Below are 24,168 nucleotides of genomic sequence, written 5' to 3'. Positions count from 1 at the left end.
ATATTACAAGTGTCCGTTCTTAAACTTGTGTTTTACTAAATTAGTTCGGTTCGGAACAATGCAATATGAGTCATTATGACGCGGAAGCACTTTAATATATTCAAACCGAAATCAGGGTGGAACGGCTCAGACAACGTCACTCGGCATGACACTTACCGATATGTGGACGCGAAATCTGTACTACTTGATATTTTCCGAACTTTTGACAACTTAATTGGTGATAAATGAGAAGACTTGGAACGACGAATCTAAGCAGACGGACGAATGATAGATCCCATTGTGGAGGCAGTTAACCCAACTAGGTGTGACGAATGTTGACATTGCGAAAGTTGTTTACAGCTGAAGAACGGTGAAGTCCAAGCTGTCACGTGTGAAGAAGAACACTCATAACCAACAATTCTATATTCAAGACGCCTCTGAACTTAGGTTTCAACGACTTAGCGGGGTAATCCACTTGATTCTGAAACCTCTCTTCCAATTTGACCCGTGAATGTGGCGAACTATGTGCCTGGGGTCTGTTTAGTGACCGCGTTGACGCAAGGTTAGATGGAGACGAAGACATGGGTGGGAGGACGTGCAGGTAGAAGGGAATAACCCAATCAGTGTCGTGACCTTCTACGGCTGGGGGTCATTCACACGCGATTGATCGTCCGGAGATCGATGTCGTGAGATGTGGGCGTATCAAATGAATGCAAGATATGTGAAAGGAATACGGGTAATAGAGAACTGCGACAGACATGACCGGAGGACCTAACCACAGCATCACCCCCTTTTTGATGAAAACAAGCAACGGGGCAGGTGCTGTGTGTGACTGACGGAGTGGCATTGGATTGCGGTGGCCTATTATTGGTCGACCGCCGCCGATAGGCATTTGTGACACCGCAAAAAATGTCGCTAAAGATGTCGATCACGACTGGCTTGAGGCTGCCGATTTGTGGCACGGTTTCACTTGTGTGTGGCGCCTATAAGCTCCGTCTTTGGGAAACCTATGATGGAGACTCTGGGGCAAAGTTTCACTAAGATCAGTCCATCGCTACATGTTACATGTAAGGCAACATGGCATTACGACCAAGTATTGATGTACATTCGGCAGCTGTTATGTAAACGGCAACGGTATTCCAAAACTTATAGACGCAAAGACTCACCAATGACGCTAGCAGATCTTTCTGACACTGATCACCTGCCTATAAAGAGGTATGTTCGTATTTGCAGCACGGGAGTACACGGGTGAACGCCTAGATGTTAAAGTTGTGAACAAAATGCCAGGCCAGGAGGGATTGAGAAAATGATCTGTTTAGGGGGTAATGTTTTAATGCCGACAATACGTCACTTGAGTTCGTTGAGTGAATTGGCAGCATTTGGCGCGGTTCCCTTGTTTTACACACTTATAGCATCGTCCTCCAAGCTGAACATCCTGGATACTTCGCGCGATGTGAAATAAGGTTGAAATCTGCAATCCCATGACCGTACCAAGCCTGCATACTTTCGAGAGTTGAACACTAGACTGTTCAGGTTCAACCATAGTACACCTTCGTTGAATTTCGATCTTGGGACTCGCTATGTCACAACAGCATTCCCGATTAGGACTGCTGGAGTCAATGAATAACAGGCATTCACGAATACGGTTAACTGGCACTTTAATTAACAGCTGTTGTGCTGAGAATGTACTCCCAGTTTTCTTCCGATGGAAGTTTGAACTCAACACTCCTCTCGAACGGTTCGCCAGACTCATATCATAGCTGAAAAACCTGAACCCAGTTTTGAAGACTTTCGACGAAGCGACTCAATAGCGTCATAAAGGCCACAGCATCATGCGATCGAAAGATTCGTTCCCCAAACTTGTGGCGCAACACCTACGAATTTCTACTTTCCGTGAACTTCAGCGGTATATTTAGTGTAGCAGTTTGTTTGAAAGAGTTTGTGGACACTATTTTCACCACCATGTGGCATGAGGTTTAGCGATGAGCAAAGGCAGAAATTTGTAGGAAGTTGAAAGTCTGATATTCAGAAATGGCTCACGTCACCAGTTGTCACACCCAGAGGATACCTGATTTTGTGCACGCGGACGTGTGACGGGCGAAATTGAGAAAATGTTGTACAGGGCAAGATGGAGAAAAACGAACCAATCATAGTGTCTCACGGCCTTCCAAGCGTCACTAGTCTTCTGGATAGTGGTGTCGTGAGAGGTGGTATACGATAAGCAGCATGGTTTTACTTTCAAATGGGCAGCACGAAACCCCGGCGGAGGAGTACGGGGGGCGTAGTGACAACACCCACCTTCGTTCTCGTTAAGAATAACATGGTTTATTCAGTTATTAAGACTGTCAAGATCCAACTATTTTTACTGTGATGTAGAAGCCATTCTATTTATCTGATCGCTGAGAACGCCGATGAATTGCTCAAACTTGACTCATTAATTTATAGCTGGTAACTTTCTTATTACTTTTTCCAACCAATCTCATCGCTCAAGCGCGAACATGTTGAAGTATTCAGACGTTATAATTTGACTGTGTCCAGAGTGCGCTGGTGAGGTGGTAACTGCCCTCTTAATTATATATCAGGAGTTCCAAAACCCGCGGAACCGACAGGCTTCAATACAAGCAGATGTGCAATAACCAGAAGGTTGGCACCAAGATAGGAGGAAGACTGTTGATACTAGACTGACGTGAATACGAACACTGAAAACTGCCAATCAGTTAGGGCCATGACACGTTTGTTTCCGTACATTGTTCGGAAAACTTGGTATCAAAGAAACAATACGTTTTTTCCTCCTGCTGTGTTAATGTCCTACATGTGTGTTTCTTGGCGCGCATCCAAACTACAGTAGAAAAAAATTCCACATTTCACTCAAGCGAAAACTCCATAACAGATAAGAACCCTACACACATTTGCCCAGAGCCATAAAGTGTCACTATCGATCAACTACTCACCTGTATGAAAGTGAATTTCGGTGAAAGCTCACCCATCCAAACTCCGGATAAGAGCTCTTGACAACAAGGATGCGCCATGAAGCGAATGCAACGTCCACGGGCTGCTAGGCGAATCACCGATGTGCCACCGTAAAAATCGAGTTTCCGAGACAGCAAAAGTTCCGTGCGTACTCGGTCCTCCTGGTAACACTCTTCTAGCACCTCGTCGGCTTTCTCTTCAAAAGTCCTTTGAAGTGAAGAGATAAAAATTCGAGTTAGGCATCATCAAAGTTTATGTGAAAAATATATTCTCCAATATGGTTCCTATCCGGTAGATGGAAAAAGTGGGCTTAACACCAAAGGTGACTTCTTTTACGAAATGGCCTATTCTTGGAAAGTCCAAACATTTAGTATAATATCAAAATGATAAACCAAAGTTAGAGACAATTAAATATAGATCGTGAGGGAGAGCAATGCTACCGGCTTAAAAGGTAACCCACCGGTCAGGAAAGTGATGAACAAACAAGCGAAGCTCGAGTCCAGTGTTTCGTGTGCGCTCTTCAGAATAGGTGCACCAGATCAGGAGGACCAATGTTCAAACGTAAATATAAGTTCCACACATCCACGCAAACAACAATAACTAACCAAAATTACTATTTGCTTAAGACGAAAATAGTGGTGGCAGGGCATTCCCGCCGGGCAGAGTGGTGCATGTGTGTACATACTAACAGCGCACTGATAATATCACCTCGACTGGCGACTGAGATCTCGCAAACAAACTGTCCAGCTGAGAGACCAGATCAAGAGTCATCTGCATCATCGACATTTCCCTCAGTGGTAGGCCAACCATTACTGGTCATTTCTGAGAGTGCTTGCCATCTTTAGGCAGGAAGACAACAATAAAGCGCACCATAGCCAAAGGGAACAAATCAAATAGAGGAGTAGGATGCATTTTTGAAACTGTGATCGGTATTTTTGAACATTTGCAGCTGTCTCCGTGACTAAACGAAGAGTAGGACGACAAGATCTGCATTTGTTGGTAGTGTGAAGAGAGTGGGGAATTTCAGCAGATATTTCATCCTGAAAACGAAGTCAATTTATGCTGAAAGGCCGAGAAGCATTGTGCAGCTGTTTCATCCTCAGAAGGACTCATCAGCAGTGAGCTTCTCAAGAAGCTCTAGAGAGTTTCGAATCCGCGTCTTCCCGGTTCGTAGTCTGGACACAGCCGTTCGCTCATGAGCAGCTGATCAGCGGTATCTCCTAAATTCACTGTATGGTGGTTTTGACGAATGAAATGACTGTGTGTCTGGAGGTATCTTGTTATGAAGTACGGTGTTCACGCTATTCACCCACAGCGATTACGAAGAGTTTGATCGTTAACAGAACCTTCTGAGAATTTGAGACTGCTAGGATAAACTGGAATACACCTTTGCTTACCGAGCTGCCTCTTCGTATTCCTCTTTACACGTGACGTCGTCACATTTGTTGGCGAGCTCACCGAACAGAATCGAAGCAGTCAATGCGGCAGCAATCGGCTCCTGAAAGGCAAAAGTTAGGAACTGGTGACAAAAATCGTAGTTTTCTGAGAACTTACTAGGAAGAACAGATACTAACGTGGCTGGAGTGTCTGCATGAGATTAATTTGAGGTTCTGTTGTGGATCTCACTTCCTCAATGCCTTCTTATTACCGTGAACCTCCGTCTGGATAACCACTTGATCACCTGGTGCGCTTGGCCAAACCAGAAAAGTCAATGAACGTGCGAGCCAGCTGCACTGTCGCGTACAAGCGGTGAAAAGTGATACCAAGAACACGACTCATCTGTCAAGGGCGAGTGAAGAACACCTAATGAAATCTGTCTCGACGAAAAACGGTTATTCCATTGTCAGTTATGTAGTACCACTACGTTCGGAGCGGTTCTCCTTATAGGCTCCAACAAGAAATACCTCATTTTTCGATGCAACACACTGATCAAAAGGTTGCTGAAAACTCTTCTACAACCCACAGTCGGTTTCGTCCTTAATGAGGCTCAGTAGATGGGCGCATTTCCAGAGTTTTCGTCAACTGCACGTGCTACTTGAACACCAAGTTGTACGCCATTACAATCAATTAGTGAACCAAGTATTTTCGATTTTTGCTGGGCAATTCGTCCGACTTGGAAGCTGGAGTATCAAAAGCTTGCATACAACATCCTTATGCGGCCATCGGACCACAGATAGTGTCTAGTTTGAGTGTATATTTGCCTGATTACCTGTCGTTCATTCTGCAACCTAAGTAGACTCACGGCCGTTGCTTGGTCTGGCTTGATTGGACTGGGTTCATCGTAACAAAAAATTATGGTCAAGTGAGCGTCGAGAAGCGGCATCTTCCCAGATTGATCTTTGCAAATGATTTTACAAAAAAACAAGTTTTTATTATCCTTTTTGCAGAAATTTTCACAAGCACCTTCCATCTGGGTAGGTTCAACGGTGTCATTGGTTTGCTATTACACGATTTGTCCTGAAGAGGCCAGTCTACCTAAAGTCATCATACTCAAACGTCTCTGGATGCATAAATCATGGGCTGACATGAACCTGTCAAGTTGAAATCATGTGAGAGTACCACTGAGAGGTAAAGGACATGCAGATGTGTTGAAATCCCAGAGCTAAACATTTCGTTTTTGGCGGTGTAACACCCTCAGGGCAAACGTCATCTTGAAGAGGGTGATTCTTAGCTTAGACTAGGTCGCACCAAATAACTACCGCATTACTGAGGATCGGACGCGCATTTCTTGCAGCTAAGAGTTCTAATTTTTGAATGAAGCTGATCTCTGCAAATAATTCCCTTGATTCGGACCCTTGTTGTGAGGAAGCTGTAGAAGGTTTAAAATTCTGGCTATAGCTTGCACACAAATCCAGTCGGATTGATCACGTGCCGCAACCCCCGTCTAGAATGAGATGGGCTCGCAGAAATTCTTTCAGATATTACTCATGAGTTGGGTCTTCAGGGGTGCAAAAAATTTGTCCCAAAGTAAGCAATAATAGGTATGTCCGGCTTCGGTTATAGTTGCATTTGCACTCTTATTACTAGCCACGTTACACCTTGCTTTTTCGTTACCAGATCATAAAACATCAAACAGTGTGCTAGAATGTCCGGCGTTGAGGTCTGAAAAACGCCCTGCTATCTCACCTTGTTTTCGTACTTCTTCAGCTCCAACGATTGTTATCAACTTTTCATCCTGTTTACTTATAGTTGGCACACATTTTTAGGAAAGATTTCAGTCTGAAGAACACACCCCCTTCATAAGCTGCTCAAAAACCTTTTAAAAGTTTCCAGCCGCCTTATGGGTGGTGCGTTCTGTCTAGCAAATGCATTGCGATATCTCGAATATCATCCAAAGTCTCTCGTCAGAACCAAATTAATTTGTAAATGAGTGTCTTCCACGAATTTAGCAGTCAGTTTCCTGCGTTTCTTCACTTTTTCTATTACGTTACATTGCCACTGGTTACCGTTGTTAGCCAAGACTGAGTTCATAGTTCATAGTTCAACAAGTACTATCTACTGAAACTGATCACACACATTTCATTTACCAAAGTTCTGGGCCTCAAAGGTGGGGTGAACCGAAGCAAACACTGGCGTGGAATATGGGAAGTTTAGATTTCCATACCTTTTCGTAGGTCCAAAACAAGCGAGCCATGGTAAGCTTCCCCAACAAGATGCACATCACCATGATCTCTCTCGCTGGACGCTCAAGGTAGACGGTGGCGGAATGTGCAAAGTCTGCAAAAAGCAAAAAACAATGACAAAGAATTTGGTATCCGTTGAAAAAGTCTAATTGTCTCCCACCCAAAAATCGCGCCCATTCACAAACGTCCTATAAAAAGGGGTAAATTCGCAGAAAAGCTTGACCAGCAAAGGTCTAAATGTCACACATGCTTATTTCAGTGTTTAATGACGTTTTCAGTCCCTGTTACAAATTACTGTGTTGAAGATTTTCACAAAGGGGTTAACCAACTACCCAGTTTTAGCTCACGCATGGTGATGTACGCATGTGAACTAGCATGCCGTTAAATCGTTGCCTGACTGATGGTCGTTAGGCTCCAACTACAGGTGTGGTTACATAAGGAGCTCCGAGCCGTAAGGAACATACTTACTTGCTAGCTTTGAGGGTTTCAGCTCTTCTAGTCCTGAAATACAAAAAGTGAATAGTTAGATGTGAAAAAGAAAGATATCGCTATATCGATCGATGATTTACAACTCGGTTAGAAACAGTGTATGCTGTCAGTGTAGTGTTTATACCTTTCTCTTGTCTCAAAACTAAAGCGTCATTGAGTAGCTTTTTTGATTCCTGTGAGATGGGCGATCTCTAGGCTCAGTTCTTGCAAACCGTCTTAGTAATGGAGATCACAGATCACAAGTACACGACAGGTTTGTAAGCGTTTTCAAACCCAATGGAAAAAGTCCCCAGCAGATACAATCGAGGCAGTCTCCTGGAGCTCCAGACAATGTGATTTCTGGATATTCAGAAGAAACAAATGTCGACCCTTTGCTACCACACTAGCTTCCCGAACAAGCATGAATGCTTCCACTGTAAGCCGACGGACGGATAGAAAAATTCACAACTAGTATTTGACCTCACACTATAGTCTCTGATGTCGCTTCCGCCAAAGTGACATCACGATTACTCCCCCATTCATTTGCTTGCTCAGCCCATGTACTTTTGGTCTCCATCCCCCCCGTCCCTGTCCCCTCCACTCATCTTGCCACAAAGGCCGCACCGTCCTACTCGGATATAAATAGTATGTGCGTACGGACGTGTGTGCGTAAGGTGCGCAGCTGACCGTCTTAACCATGCTTGTTCGTGCCCTGTCTGCTGGACCGGCCCTGACACGTTCCGTCGTGTTTTCCATGTTCACACCTTAATCAGGAGACTGGCCAGTGGACGGCCACAGTCCTCACTGCCGAGACGAGGATCTGCTTGCCGTTGTCCTCTTCACGGGCCTTGTGAGATGGACTGTGCAGGTCGGGGACAGTCTCGCGCACATGTTCGCTCTTGTGTAAGTAGTGCCTTTTGTTATTCTGGATCGTCAAAACTATGGGTGACCCAGAGTACTATATCGGGAACCTGAACAAACCCAGTAACTTACACGAGCGAACTGTTGAGCTTTCTACGAAATTAGCAAATGAGAGGCTGGGACAGTGTCGCCATCACCGAGACGAACAAATTTCACCTGCTGATCACGTACGGGATCTCATTCACATTACAGTTTTTGTATTACCACTCATGAAGTTTGTGCTTGCGGGTTCGACCAAATATATGATCAAGATGACTGAAATAACGGAATTCCGACAGCAGAATTCGAACAGCTAGGGACAATGGGTACACTGCTCCTTAAACTCTAACCTTCGGGCCTCAAAATTCAATCACTGCTTTGGAAGGGATTTTAGTTAGATGAACGCTGGAAATCAGCGTTTGCTAGGTTTGCGGTCTAGTCCCAAGGTTTGACTTCTCGATATTCACATTGCAAAACTCCCTTCAAGGTGTAACACACCCACCGAACAGATATTTTCTGGTCCTGTTCTGGTTGGTGAGGTAGCAACCTATAAAAAAAAACAGGGCACTTTCTGGTTCCTTGAGTGATTTATTTACTAAACAAGAAACATCACGTTTGCGTAATTCGTGATCCAGATTATCAGCTACCTCGCGACTGTCACGTCAGATGACTGTTGTCGTTGCTGGCACTGCTGATACAGAACCCCGTCAAATAAGTGGGCTTAACTGCCATGCCACCCGAGGGTTTCATGAGGACTGGGATGAGGACTGGAGGCCAGGATGCCCAGGCCTAGACAGGGGAGGCCGAGAGGCAGAGGTCGGGTTGGAGCCACGGACCTTCCGGTCAGTAAATTCGCGCTCTAACCACTTGGGCCATCTCGTCCGCTATCAGTAAGCGGACTCGAACTGGCGTAACTAACAATTTATTTCTGGCCGGTACGTAGCCCCATGTTTTAGAATATGTCATATTTGCACTACAGATTGAAAGTAATGTAGCTGAGGTAAGCAGACGAAGTATGACTAAATATTTGTCGGGTTCACAGTGGTGGATGCGGATAGCGTCTGCTAATTACGGTGTCCATATCCGTCCAAAATTATGCGATGCCTGTGTGGCAAAAAGAAGGCACTCCATTGAGACACTGAACCATCCATTCGTAATCAAGAGGGATGAACTCATAGAGCTTGGGGTTTCATCTATTGTCGTGCGACTGTGTAGGTAGCACACGCGCAATCAATCTGATTACCAATGAAGACGACGAAGAAAATGGTCGTGCTGCCAAAATTGTACCATCGGATCCCACTTCAGATAGAAAAGACGAGGAAACTACTCATAACGTTACTGAAAACTAGTGGGCAGCCCATGACCGGTTTCACCATAAATGGGGCTCATCAGGTAGACACAGCTCCAAAGTTTCCGTCAAATGTATGTTCTATTTGAACCAATGTTGAACGAAATTCGACAAAGACTAGACTTATTGTGTCATTAACGAACAATTACTGCGCATTTTTAACCATGGAATGCTGGCTAGCCTTGCTCTACCTGCTCTGTAGGTTGTGAAACTGCCCAAAATTGATTTTTCCATCTTCGGGTGTTAAAAGTATGCAGTTTGTATTCACACTTTTAACGGACACGGATAAACTCTGATACTGGTTGATGGTAATTTGATGATAGATTGAAAAGTCCGAACTGAAAATTCTAAGACTGTCACTTACTGTGTTCTTTTGCTTTCCCCGTCAGTCGTTCGAGTAGGGTAAACTTTCCTTGGGCGACTCGATGTCGGCGCCGACGCTCCTTCTCACGACGCTGTTCACGAGCGACTCGCTCCGCTTCTCTTAGCTGGAGCTGTACTTTCTCTGGATCAGTAAGTGGGTGCAAAAGAGAATGAGCGACGCGGCGCCCAGAAATAACGGATTTTCTTCGGGTAGGTACATTACGGGCCCCAGGTTCCCCCTTCACTCCTCGTGGTGTGAAGGTGAACGGACTGGCAGAGTTCGATCGTCGTTTTGGGGAAGGATCAGCAAACTGTGCGTGGGATCGCCGTCTTTCGTGTGATTTCGATCGCGCCTCAGTAGAAGCAGAGTGAACTTTGACCACAACCACAGCTAAAGGCACAGAACGTTTTAAAAACAAATAAACCGGAAAAATAATTCACGTATAGCCTGTCAGTGGCGCTACAAGGGGCTGATTTACTATGCTGCAAAAAAGGGAAATAACTCTGGTACAAAAATGGTGCATACACTTTCTGCCTGATACTGAAATTTATCTGGTTGTTCAGACATTTACTTATTCAGAAAGGCTGATTAGAAGACAGCTTCTTCGTCACCATCTGTTAAAGACTTCATCAACAAATCTGGGTGCTGATTCGACAGCTAGTGCTTTAGTAAGCGAAGGGGAGGTCAGTTTGTGAGAGAACATATCTAGCACCATGAGCTGCAGCAGGTTGCTTCTGAGTCACTCAGTTCGAGATGCTGGCCGTTAGGAAGACGTTTGTACGTAATTCATAGGGATATAAAGTTGTAGACAGACAAGCAACGGTTATGGTGAGTTTATTTTATTGTGCTAGGACTGCCTTATCAAGATCTGACGCATGTGTCATTCCTTTAACCTTTTCAGTAATGCTATGAGTTAGTAAATTCCACCCCTTGGTTTTCGAATTAAGTAGCTGAGGATAAATCTAATTCTTTCCACCTAACACTTTGAATTCCCCCCATTATCCACCTTTATCTTTTTTCTCTCACTGCAGAACTTTCCTCAAACACAAGTACGCTTTCAACAGCGCCGTCAATGCGGTGATAGTCAGGAATGGATGATTAACATTTAGTCAGTTTTGTAGGCTTTGTGCCATTAACGTATTTTGCGTGCACCCAACTCTTGAATGGTTAGTCAGAATTCAGTGTCCTCAGAATTTCCCTAACCCTTTGGGAAGGCTGCATAGTTTGTTGTTTTTAATTGACTCATGACAACAGATTTGAAGATTGGGAAACGTAAAGAACAGAATGGTGTATGGTGCATACAATATAAGACTAGAGCAGTGTCGCAAGTTGTGACAAATTGGCGTGCATCATCTGCGAACTTTCACAACCCCCTTAATGTGAACTGCGATACTCAGGAGCTCCAAGTTTTGCACTACTGATGTTTTTCAGCTTGGGAAATAGTCATCGTGAACTTTAGTTGCCTTTCAAAATCAATCGGATGAAACGTTTATTAGAACAAACGTCCCGCATCATTTGTGTAGGCCACGTTCCAAAAGCCCGTATGAAAAAGATCCGAATCAACAGATAGTTGATTTTGGAAACAATGTCTTGCTTATTCTAAGGAACAAAGTTGGGGCATTCAAGAACATCTGGAATGTGGGTCTTCATTACTTCGTAGTCGATTTATATTCAAGCTTCTGTATAAATAGCAACCCTCAACAGCATACACTTGAAGTCTGACGAAGCGAGTGATGAAAAATCATTGTACTTTCTTCGTTTTTTTCAGTGAAACGAAAAATCAATCAAGCACCAAAATATCCCCCCCGATAACACATATATGCCGCTGCTTTTCTGTACGACGAACCTCTTGCTTATGGTGTCCGTCTCAACTGAATGTCCTGCACGAGGCCCCCTCATGTTTCAGTCGGTAGGATATTCGAGATATCGGAAAGCAATGTTCAATCTTGAAACACTAATCGTAAGATTGCTGAACTCTTTGACGTCCCACGACCGGTTTCTCCATTTCTTGCACTCATCGGAAAAACGCATCCCCAAGATTCTATAATTCTTTTGTTCTACTCGAACCAAAATTAGACAGAATTCGACATTACACTCATTTGCACAAGAATATGGTTTATACAGGTTAGTAAGAACTTATTACTTAGCCTATCACATACAGGCTATCCTAAAGCTCTGTTGTGACCAGAAATTTCGTAGAACTTATCTTCGAGTAACTCCTACAAAAGGTCGCACAGTTACACTTTCTCCTGATTGGTACTTTTGTTTTCCCTTGCTGTAAAACTAGTGTGTTATGGATGGCCAAGACAATTTTTAGATGCTTTGTTTTGAAGCGTATGATATAAAGACAGAATAGTGTGTATAGCCTGTATAAAGACGCTTTCGTGGCTACCGAAAGAAAGTTCGGTATGAACACCTTTCACACCCGAGTCATGTTATCCCAACCAACATATTTTAAGCCCATGGACCTCCAAATATGGTACGGCCATGCATCCGGTAAGAGCAGTTTCAGAAAAATCGAGGTGGCCTGGTTTTTACCAAACCTACCCACGACTGCCACTGGTGCCTACCGTTTTCCAGAACAAGAGAGAAGCTGAGATGAGAATCTAGGCTATGACCAATAACGCGTAAACGGGTTAGTACTATCGCGAGTATGAAATCCACTCTTGCCCGAGTCGATAACGGTTGTTACCAATATGGGCTGTAGTTAGAGTAATCAGTTCTTCGTTTCATGCAGGGCTGAATCTGTACGACATTATAAGAAATTTCTAGAGCTAGTGTTACACCGGAAAAATAAGCTGAAAGCAAAAGCGCATCATTGCGCCACAACGATTCGATGTCCAAGACAGGCCCAGTACCTATAAGAAGTGCTAGAAGGCTGCGATGTTGTTAAAATCTCTTCGACACCCCACAACCGGTTTCTCTTCTCTTGGGACACATTGAACAGGCGCATTTCCCGAATTTAAGTCACGCTTATATTCTAATTGAACCCAGAATGTATGAAATTCGCGAAATACGATTGTCTGCAGATTAAGTTGGTGTTTCGCGACTGTGGATATCTGTTCATTTTGCATGTTCAACTTGGTAAGCGGATGAATGTCACAGCATGTCCTATATTCCATATTTAGCAAATACATGCCTCTGTTTAGATAAAGAATTTCTTAAAAGAATTTTCCCGTTGTTAAGCTTTGAAACTGTTTCTCCTTTTGGTGCGGTTAAACTTTCATCTTTGATAGTTAGGGTGGTAAAAGTAAAGAGCTTGAGTAAATCCAGTCTGGGTTGTGTACAAGGTACATCCCAAAGGTAAGCATGTTCAAGGCCTATCGCGGTCAGTATAAGACCCAAAGAAGAACGTACATGGACGTCCTTTTTCTGATGGTTTCTGTAGTAGATACGACGATTCTCGACGTTCTGTTATTGACAAACTCTGTTTGTCTGTTTGCTCAGACTTGGACAGTTTCCGGATGACTTTTAGGTTTGATATACTTTCAGCGACTGCTCTGGGTGGTTGGCTGTTGGACAGCCGGACTTGTGAGGATCCATCGATAACACGGTGCTTTCCAAGCGGTAAGGTGCGATGTGCACCCGGTTGTGTTGGCACATATTCACCAAATATCAGCAATCCGTTGGTTTGTCTTGCGTCACCATAGCCAACATATGGTTGATAGCCTAACTGGAATGCAGTGATTGGACGTACAATACAGCGCCGTCCATTATTTGGTACCGGAGGAAGTCTTTCGGTCTGTTTTGAGTGGAGAGAGCTAGAATGACGATGGTTAGGGCTGGTTCGCAATCCATCTGTAACTAATGTCTCAGTCGAGCCACCAATCGATTGGTCACTCTGTCCCTTAAGTGTTGCCTCGTCTTCCGAATCATCTCGCAAAGATATTCGTTCCAACAGAGGTCTACTATCTTCTTTGGCATGTGATCGTTCACGACTCCTTGTTTTCTGTGCACCTTTGGTCTTGGGGTTGTCCTTGTCTAGTTGGGTGCTGAAGTTTGAATTTTCATTGGTTTTCCCGTGAACCTGGGAGAAGCCGTCCGCCGGTGCGTCCCCCGTGACACTTTTGGATAAGCGCGACTTCTTCAAGGTCAAGTGCAATTCATCTCCAGCTTCCTCTTCGGGTAGAGTGGAGGCGGAAGTCGCATTGGATGAAAGAGATGATTCGCCTGTTTTATTGGAGTCTTTTTTCCCATGTTTGCCTAAAGAGGAGAAACCATATTGAGCATCATAATGTTTCAAATGTTACTAATTTATAAAGATTAGCTATGAAGATGAGAATGTATAAGGGAAACACAATTTTCATCGGAAATGCATTGAGATCTCCAAGAAGGTGGCTAAAAACGTTAGCTAAACTGAAATGGGGGTACACATTAGGACTTTCAGCACTAGAGCATCATAGAAGTTGCCATAAAGGCACACTAGCGTAAATATGATAGTCGACTAACAAGCTTCAGAGCAACGTTTTGGAACGCACAGGAACTCATTCACTCAGACTCGGTTTTGTTTGACAGAGAAATGTTTGTATAACCTTGTGATGCAAACAACCAGACAAATGTTCTTGAAAATGATTCAAGTCCTTTGAGTATCTGTGCGATACTGAAATCTGGTTCTTCACAAAAGTCACAGGATGGGCTCACTCCTCAAGCTGCCAAATGTCTACTTCTGGATATACTAAATGTAGGTGTGGCGGATCAACCTCGTACTCAAGTAAATATATGAAAAAATGTAACGACAGGTGCCGAAGCACTTATCCGATAATCAAGACGTCTCGAGTTCCTATCCCATTTCAGCGCATTTGTCATTTCACTTTCAGTAGCCTAGTTAAGTTTCTTTCCTGGGTAGAATTTTCGCATTGATTCCTTAATGAATGCTCCCAATTCACGTGATTCGCCAACTTAGGTCCAGTTTCTGCACTCACTGAATTGTGAAAGACTGATATTATTCTGTGATTTTAATAAGAATTCAAAACTGACCTTGGTTGGAACCAACCTCCTCGTCCTCCTCACTTGAATCAAATGCTCCTCCTTGTGTCACGGTATTTCTGAATCGTCGGGTTAAATAAAGCGGCTGGTAAAAGTCTCCCATGATTGTCTTTATAATTCGACCGACATCACGGAGCATCACCCATTCCATTTTGTAGATTCTCGCACGTTTCCACATCAACTGGAACAGTTCCGTCTTATAATCCTGATACAGGTAAGAAAGAAAATTTTATCATGGATAGTGAGTAAGGCATAGTTTGTGCTGCGTGTTAATCTCCCTTGGATATTTTATAAATATATTTACATCACAGAACACCACCAGAATGAATGTCATGCTAAAAGAAAGTCCGTAACATAATCAACCTGCTCTACTGCATTTTTCGTCCGTTGAATAACCGACTTTTGTGTCAAGCTTAGAGAATGGTTTTAGAAAAAAAAGAAAGATTTGATGGTGAATAACTTATTTATTGACCGATCTAATTTGCGAATGAGTGCGTAGGTGCGAAATGCACCCAATACGGGTTCAAGTAGGACATAAGTTTGACAGAAACTCCGAGAATGCGCCTACCTGATGAGTTGAATGAAGGCCGAAAGTGGCAGCGGTCGGAGAGCTTCCAGTAACCGTATGAAAACTGTTTTACCAGTAGAAAATACCGCGATGTACCGAACATACAACAGATCCGGTTGAAGACTATCGTAAGCAGAAGGTCTCAATGAGTTTCAGTCGATTTCTCAATCATCACTGACTGTCAAATATTACTATTCGCGATGACACACAAGGCACCTCATTTTGGTCCGGTTGTGGGATTTTAGAATTCTACACATACTGTAACTACCTGCGACTAACCTAAGTTTGCCCATCAGGTTTCAAGCCTTGGTGGGTCTACCGGACCGGGAGGTCGTGACAGGCGGGTTGACCGATCGAACTAACCAGAACAAACACGAGATCGCTTAGAGTCGTCGGACAACCCAATCGCCTGCTCAGGTGGGATGATTTGGGTGCATCCATTCGGCGCTGATAGAAAGGTAAAATTTGAGTCTCCCTTTTGTTATGGGCTCACGAGAATGAGTTAGGCCTCTAAGAGGACTGTTCACACAGAAAGGAGATGGATTTGAATTGTAAAAACACTTCGTCAAAATCTTAGCCACGGCAAAACGATTGGTGATATGTGCTTTCAAGATGGGCAGACTTGTGAACGTGTCATAAAAATATGATGGGTGGATGAGTTTGGAGCTTGTAACTCACTGAAGACCGCCGAAGACCTTAAACTTTGCTGCTAGTCGTCAAAGCTGACAGTAAGCAAGCACAGGCAAGCACGAAACAATTAAAGGTTAAATGACCTGGAAGACAACGTCACACGGCACAAGACATTTTGCTTAACATTTCTTTCGCACCTGTAAAGTACCAAATGGGACAGGAACGCGAATTTTGCCGATGATAGTCGATTAATGTATATGAAGTACATTTTCCTTTATTTAGATAACGGACCACACAGGTGCTGGTATGTATATCAGGACGTACTCAGGTTACAGGGACTGCTCACGTCCTTCGTCTAATAACCGATAGGACGGGCCTGATTTTGCAGTAGTTTCATCAGAGGATATTCGACCCCAAATTCAGTCTTGCTTGTAGTCTCATTCGACCTGGAACAAGCACCATTTTAGATTGCTTCGATCAATATGCTCCATCGATCATCCAGTTCAGACTTCATATTGAGTCCGGGGGCCAGCGTCCTAATTTGAACAACTTCTTGAACTGTACCACCTCAAGACACCGGTGATTAGCATCTCCAGTTAATACTACATAGCCGTAACCGATCCCCGATTTCCTCGCCGAAATGAAGCAAGCCTAGGTCTCGTAGATTTGGGGGAGAAGTTTGTGCTTGGCGTTTCCGGAACATGGTATTGATTGCTTCGATCAATATGCTCCATCGATCATCCAGTTCAGACTTCATATTGAGTCCGGGGGCCAGCGTCCTAATTTGAACAACTTCTTGAACTGTACCACCTCAAGACACCGGTGATTAGCATCTCCAGTTAATACTACATAGCCGTAACCGATCCCCGATTTCCTCGCCGAAATGAAGCAAGCCTAGGTCTCGTAGATTTGGGGGAGAAGTTTGTGCTTGGCGTTTCCGGATGCAACATGGTATTACAAGCTGGTACGCTGAAGCGTTTAGGGCTGTAGAGGCCGGACTAGAGTACTTAAAAGGGTAGCAAAATACACTCATTTACGAACAAATTTGTTTTTTCGAGAGCCTCACTTGGAACCAAGCTGAATCTCTCATTTATGATGTTTTCAAGCAAGTGAGTATGCTGCACCAGGTGGCCCCATGTTTCAGCTGGTACGATAGGGTGAGATGGCCCAAGTGGTTAGAGCGCGAATTTACTGACCGGAAGGTTCGTGGTTCGAACCTGACCTCTGCCTCTCGACTTCCGCCTGTCTAGGCTTGGGCAACCTGGCAGTATCCCAGCCCTCGTGTAACCTTGGCATGGCATGGCAGTTAAGCACCGAAAGGTTGCCACAGCAGCTCGTACGGTATTCGAGATATTCCGGTGCATATATAGTAGTAATACATTACACTACACAAGGGCGAAACCATCGTGGGATGTTCAAGAATTTTCAACTTACAAGAGTAGTTTGTTCGTCACATGATGGACCAACTGAAGGTTGACAAGCTACTGCCCCAGCACACCCCCTGTCAACCCTGGTCAAAATGGTACCTTATGGGATAAACGTCCTGTTACAGGAGAGAGGATAATTTTTTAATTCTATATGACAAGCCAATAATAATTATATTAGATGTCACATTGTTAAAAAAGGGTGTTTCTTGTGCCTGTCTGTATTTTAAATTCTTCTTTTTATATATGTGGTCGTCTGAGATTGGATTCTTGCAGCTCTCGCAATGAATATAAACTGTTACTGAGGCTCTCATTTTTTTGCGCACCCTCATAAAATGAAGGAGGGATTCTGACTACTCGCTTCTCAACTAAGTCTCTTGTCCCTTATTTGCCGTTTCCCCATATTTTGAGCTGTAAAACATAAGTTATCAACGAGTACAAAAAATCAATTCACTGAAAAATCAATATTGGTGTATTGATCATTCATCATCATCACCTCGTGGCAATGGACGCTAATGCAATGCACACTCGATTTCATAACCTGGATGTAACTAGCCTAAATTGAAATGCGAGCCGTTTTCCAAGTTATTTGTATATTTGTTTTCCCATAAAAGACAACTACGTTTACCGATGCACGATCAATGAAGCACAGGATCTACGTCAGAAAATGACAGTTAAGAAGTCCTAAGCCCTCAGTGATATTATAACCCTTAAATAGTAATCGTTAACAGCTTCACTTTACAAAAGCTGGCAAGTTTCACGTGGGACCTCTCCAAAGGAACTAAAAGGCTTTATTTCGCCTTTGATGAACAAGGACATCTCATCTTCTCATTGATGACCTGGACTACCAACGACACATCTGAGTTTTCATCAGACGGCTGAGGTCACAATACTTGGAACTGTTTGTAGCGTTGTCTGGAAGTGAACCAACCACAACTGAGGTCACGCTTCCTGACTTGCTCTGGTGAACAGTGAGTGGAACTACCTCACCGTACGGTGCCTTCAGTTGTCAAGTCCATTAGGTAGTATCTGGAATGTTTCCGAAAGGTAATCAGGAGAGTTGAACTTGGCTTTTGGACAACCTGCCTCTCCACAGCTAGGCACGAATGGGGTGCCAAGACAAACAGTGTCCGCATCTACTGAATTGCAAAAGATGGTCTCTGTTTCGGGTAGAAAAGCCAATATCTCCAGGATTCTGCGTCCCCTTTTGAGGATTTGAAATTCTACCCAATAATACAATGGTGAAGCTCGAGAGACCAGGAAAAAGTGTTTTTTTTTCAGTGTCCCGTTCGAGGTGCACACGAGAAAGAAAGCTAAATTTGGTGTGCAGGTCAGCTTCGGGGTGTAAGGATCATCCATCCATTTCCCTGTATTATTCAACCTAGTAACTAGACTTCTAAGGTACATGTGGGATTTCGAAAATAGCTCGGTGAAAGACGTCACAAATAGAAGATTGCAAGACTGCAAATGTGGAATACTTACCTTCCACTTAAAAAAGAATTTGTCAAATACCCGACTATGATATCATGCTTAGTCACCCTATCCTACAGGACAATATGATGACCTCATAAATTGCCAAACATAGCACCAAACATATGCCTCATAATGTTGCTTTTCCTAGCGATTATTCTCAGAAAACGTGCACCTATTTGTGAGTAGAAAAGTACTTACTGTTTTCTTCAGACTTTCGGTGTACAAACGTTCCAACGTGTGAACCGATAGAAAATGTTCCAAGTTAAATCCGTTCTCCAGCAGAAGGCTCACAAAATCATTTTGGTCGTTCAGAATCACGGTAAACATGAAATCATCCAGAGCACCCTTCTGAAAGCGAAAAGAATATGCAGCATGGAAAGTCTTTCCAGTCAGATATACAAATAAGCAGATGTCATAAACGAGATATTCAGCTGAAATTCGGTTGAGTCTACCGCTGAAACCAAATTACTGCGCCAATGAGTGTTTCACGAATAGCGTCCAATTTGGGTTAAATTAGAACGGAACGGAAACTGAGAAACTCCGTCTACCCGATGAGTCACAGGAAGGGTGAAACCGGTCGTGAGACTTTGGAGTTTTTGGAAAAATTATGTTCCACCAGGAGAGCGGCTGTTTTAGAATAACGTGCAGTTATTTTGCTCTGGAGCACCTACAGTCCGGTGAAGCCAGAAGGGGAAAATGTCTAACAGATCTAACGTTTTATTCTTCCCCTTAGGGTGATCGCTTCAGTAGGAGACATTTACAAAGCAGAGGTTCCAAATGAGTGATTTGAAACAAGCGCCAAGTAAAAGACAGCATTTGCTCAGAATTACTCGGGTTCGTGAAACTTCGTGACATCTTATTCGACTGAGGAAAGTAGAGGAGTGGAAAAGAAAACATTGAAAACGCAGTCAACTAACACAGAATAAAAGAGGATCAGATGTAGTGATGTGGAGCTGCGGAATGGGTGAAAGGTCACTGAGGTTCGAGGCACATCGAACTGGGTGGAAGGTATGAACCTACGCTAAATGGGGAATGGGCGTNGCATGGACAAAAAGCAGGAATGGGAGGCAGCAGGTTTCTAAGATATAAACTATTTCAAACATTCACGTGTCTTGTATTAACACAGTGAAACCAAACCAACATCATAGATTTCTGGATAAGCATGCCTGGTTTGGGGCATCAGATAGGCGCAGTGTATACCAGCGCATCAGTGGACATTTGGTCTGACGACTAAAAATTCGGAATGCATGGTTGACATTGCAGTTTGGCCCATCATTACTATTCTTTGATGCTGGTTCCCGAACATCTATTGCCCTATTTGAATAGCGACCTAGGCAAGTGTCCGTTACGTGAACTAATAGGTGCTCTTTCGTTCTGTTCAGATATGCTACAGTTTTGGTCTCCGTGACGTATACACCTGGCTATCCTTTAGGGAATACGGGATGTGCAAATAGTAAAACTGGCTTGTGCAAACTCAGCATCCTGAATGCAATCAGTTCTTCCCTTCTTCTTTTGAAGAGACATGATGCACGAAACAACTGGGTCAGCCTTCGTTGGAAGTGAACTTTTCCCGGGGATGTTCTTTCATACGGAATAGTCCTTGAACAGCTGCCCACACTGATACGAAAAGGGTCTGTTTATGGATGGTCTGCAGTTGGAGAGAACTGTGGCAATGATAGATCTTTTCAAGTCCCAGAAAAATCAAAATACGATCAAAATACAAAACTGAAGCATCGGATACTCGTTGAATTCCCACCGCTCTTTAGGAGCAATCCACCGATGTACGGTTGTATGCAACAGGGGGGCTTACACATCTCGAGCGTTTCGCTGTGCACTTCTGATAAAGGAAGAGATCATGTTTGACCAGATTAATATAACTGACTGTAGCTAGGAATGATCACGAGATGGCAGACGATGACTGAATACCGCTTCGACCAAGTTAGGTCGAACGTTCCATGAATTTTTGTTTATTTTTCGGATGCCCGGATTCTTCGCCTTGCGACTAGAACGAAAGCAATCCGTGCATTCGGCGAAAAGCCTGCGGTTAATGTTGAAAGACTGGCAGATTTTCTTCAAGCTTATCATTACATTTGCTGGTTACCAGTTCTAACAGCGGACAAAGGTAAAAGGCATCGAAGTTCAGTAGGAACGAGCTCATTCACCTTATAGGATGCTACGGCACTGGCTGGAGTTCATTTTTGTGGGAAATTTGTGCACCTAGCTTTGACTGACCAGAAGTGCAACTGCAGTGGGCCACGTCTTGAACAAATCAGCAGCCTTGTCCAGTCGTCTCAGCGGGCCCTAGTTATGAGGGCATTCGCGCAACGCCCGCGTGCGGGTGGGGAATGGCTTCCATGCCGTCCAAGGCGCGGGAGCTCCAAACGGTGCGACTTAATTAGGATCATGTGACGTTGGCGTTTACGCTTGGATCGAAGCTTATCCGCACAGTCGTCCTAGCGCTTGTAGACGCCTTAACTTCAGCACCAGAAACTTTAGTGTTGGGTACTCGGATAAAATCATTAAATTGACAGTGTGGCCACGCCTGGGAAAAAGAATGGGTTCTGGGTGGTTGCCCTATTGGATGCGACAACCATTAAATGGAGAATGAACTACGTGAACACGACTCAGACTTACCTTCCACCTTTTCCCTTCCAAAAATATTTTTGTTCGAGCAATATCTGCCCGGTTTAGGCGAATTGCTATCTCTAGTTGGTCCAAGTTGAGGTCATCTCGTGGAGTGTCCATGCCAGCTGCATTAAGGAAGGAAGGGACGTCGCAGTTACCTCTAGCACGGCCAAACGATTACCATTTTGATGCGTATCACTTCACACAGTTACTTGCTTTATGGGAGATGACAGAAGTCAGCATCGAAAGCATGACGCCGAATCACTTACGGGTTTATTTCTGCTTTCATCTAATATCGTGGTGGCGATCCTCACGTTTCACTTGTTAGTGGCATTAGAGAAAAGTCGCTTAAAACTAGGAGCAGATAAATGGACGGGGTCAGATGGTTGACATGGAATGGATTCATAATTCGAGAAATACACTCATTTGCAAATCATTTGGTTTTTCACGGGAGACTCAATCGAATCTCTCGTTTATGATGTTCTCCAGCTGAATGTGCTGCACACAGGCCGCCTCATGATTCAGTTGGCACGATATTCGAGATATCGCAGTACATTTTCATAAAGGAAACTACTCACAAGTTTGCTGAAAACTCTTCGACAGCCCACGGCCACTTTCGCCCTTCTTGGGGCTCATCAGGTAGGCGCAGTACAACATAAGGTTGACGGAAACTCGGGGACTGTGCCTACCTGATGAGCCCCAAGAAGGGTGAAACCGGTCGTGGGCTGTCGGAGAGTTTTCAGCAACCTTGTGCGTAGTTTCCTTTATGGATTCATAACTCGTTTTTCAACCGTGAATTGTTATTCTGGTGGCCACGGTCCAAATCCTCGCATAATTACCTTCAAGCTGACTGCTGGTCCCTATCTTAAAGTGTTGTTTCATTAAGTAAGGCGTAGAAACACGTTTTAATGCTTGAAATGGTTTTTAGAAACTTTGAGTAATGTAGGGGACTTTTATTGTGCTGTGTCTCACTTGTTTTATCTCCTAAGGATGCTCTAAATAAAAAACAACCTCACTACTTTGAGGCACTCTCTCACAAGAAAAACGGCTTCCTGATATCTGATAATTCAAATGTATGAGCTTACATTTAAACGATTTTGGTGAAACGGACAACATGAGGGTTTGGCTACACTAACCAAATGGTCACATAACAGCGTCTATATCTGGAAAGTGAGCTCAGTCACGATATAACACCAGATTTCGAACCATATTTTTGACCTCCACTTTCACCCCCTATCTTTCAACACTGCTTCCAGGTATTTTACGATATGTACTGTGGAAAAGTATTGGAATGTTTCCTTTGGTAGTGTTCTAAACTGATGAGCTGAGAATATTTCGAAATCATTTCCACATTCACACATAAATGAGATGTTGTTCACTTAAGATTTACCAGGCGAATCTGGAGTTCGGAAATCTGCTATCTGAGTAATGAGAGTTTTGGATGACACATTGAAAATACCAGTGTGGTTTTGATGGAATACTCACCTAGAATTCAGCATGATCTCTGGTTTATGAGGTTTTTAAGCCTAATAGATTGCAACATTTCTATGGTAACATGTTTCACCCTTTTTGGGGCTCATCAGGTAGGTACAGTCCCCCCGTCAACCTTATGTTCCAGTTGGACTCCAGTGGTACAGAATTCGACTCATGCAGTCATCTGCATACCAATTCGCTTTTGGCGGGAGACTCAACCCAGCTTGATTTGTCGTTTACGAGGTTCTACTTCATCGTGGAAGAGTGATTCAGCTAGGGTTCAGTTGAATCCCTCGTCCAAACCAAACTGCTATGCATGTAAGTGGATAACTCGAGTTTTACGACAATTTGCAAATCAACGTTTTTTTTCCTGTGATCATGAAGCGGGTAGGTAAACCGACATAAAAACTACGAGATGTTGCGTAACTAAGTCTGCGTTATCTTAGGAGTTATGTCTTTTGAACGCATAGCGAAGGCCTTGATGGACTTACTCCAGCGGCCTTGACAAACTTCAAAACACGTAAATCTAAAAAATATCCATTTGACAGCTCAGTGATTTTCGATTTGTTTTTATTGGTAGAAGTGCAATGCGTATCTTCGGTATCATACTATACCAAAAAATGGTTTTAGCAAAAGTCAACCAAGGTACATTTTACCTGCTATTTTGGAGACCAAAAGGACCGTTCCAAACCATTTCCATCGAACTTTCTCAACTCCCTCACCATGATCCTGTGAGTGATCATTATACCAATCAAGAACGCCCACCTTTTTGGTTCTGTACGGCATTTAATGCAACCAATGAAACACTAATCCTTGAGATTTATACAAATTTGCAGGCTTATCAAATATGACAGCTGTTTATGTATCGGAACGGATAGCTTAGCCGGGTTTGTACATGGGCTGGTATGCTGCAAAGGCGCCCAGACTTTGACAGGAAGACAGTTAGGGTCCTTCACCAAAGTCTTAAGCAGACTAGCATGAACACAAACATCGTAGAAAGAACAAGTTCGAGTAGAACATAAGGTTAACGGAAACTCGGGGACTGCGACTACCTGATAAGCCTCAAGAAGGGCGAAACTGGTCGTGGGTAATAATAATAATAATAATAACAATAATAATAATAAATAATCGTTCAGCTGTAGCACACTTTCGGTGCCTAGCTGCCATGCCACACGAAAGAGGCACGAGGGCTGGGATACTGCCAGGTCGCCCAAGCCTAGACAGGGGAAGTAGAATGGCAGAGGTCGGGTTCGAACCACGGACCTTCTGGTAATTCGATTCGTGCTCTAACCACTTGAGCCATCTCGACCCCATATCGTACTAACTGAAACATAAAG

General features: G+C 43.7%; 1 protein-coding gene across 1 annotated transcript in view; it reads right to left on the bottom strand.

Moving 5' to 3' along the window:
• T265_02784 (hypothetical protein) overlaps positions 1–24,145 on the bottom strand; it is a gene marked incomplete at both ends in the record, with an annotated part of 27,685 nt that extends 3,540 nt beyond the window's left edge. Inside the window, 10 exons of the mRNA XM_009167109.1 lie at positions 2,931–3,156; positions 4,347–4,447; positions 6,518–6,666; positions 9,653–10,042; positions 13,079–13,822; positions 14,630–14,843; positions 18,932–19,081; positions 21,368–21,483; positions 21,937–22,136; positions 23,979–24,145. Coding sequence (XP_009165373.1) covers positions 2,931–3,156; positions 4,347–4,447; positions 6,518–6,666; positions 9,653–10,042; positions 13,079–13,822; positions 14,630–14,843; positions 18,932–19,081; positions 21,368–21,483; positions 21,937–22,136; positions 23,979–24,145 — 2,457 coding nt within the window. The remainder of the gene's footprint in view (positions 1–2,930; positions 3,157–4,346; positions 4,448–6,517; positions 6,667–9,652; positions 10,043–13,078; positions 13,823–14,629; positions 14,844–18,931; positions 19,082–21,367; positions 21,484–21,936; positions 22,137–23,978) is intronic.
• Between the last annotated feature and the right edge of the window lie 23 nt (positions 24,146–24,168).

This window comes from Opisthorchis viverrini (genome assembly GCF_000715545.1).
Source record: "Opisthorchis viverrini unplaced genomic scaffold opera_v5_36, whole genome shotgun sequence".
NCBI lineage: Eukaryota > Metazoa > Platyhelminthes > Trematoda > Opisthorchiida > Opisthorchiidae > Opisthorchis > Opisthorchis viverrini.
Note: the sequence above shows the minus strand (reverse complement) of the source record. Positions and strands in the feature narration are given on the sequence as shown.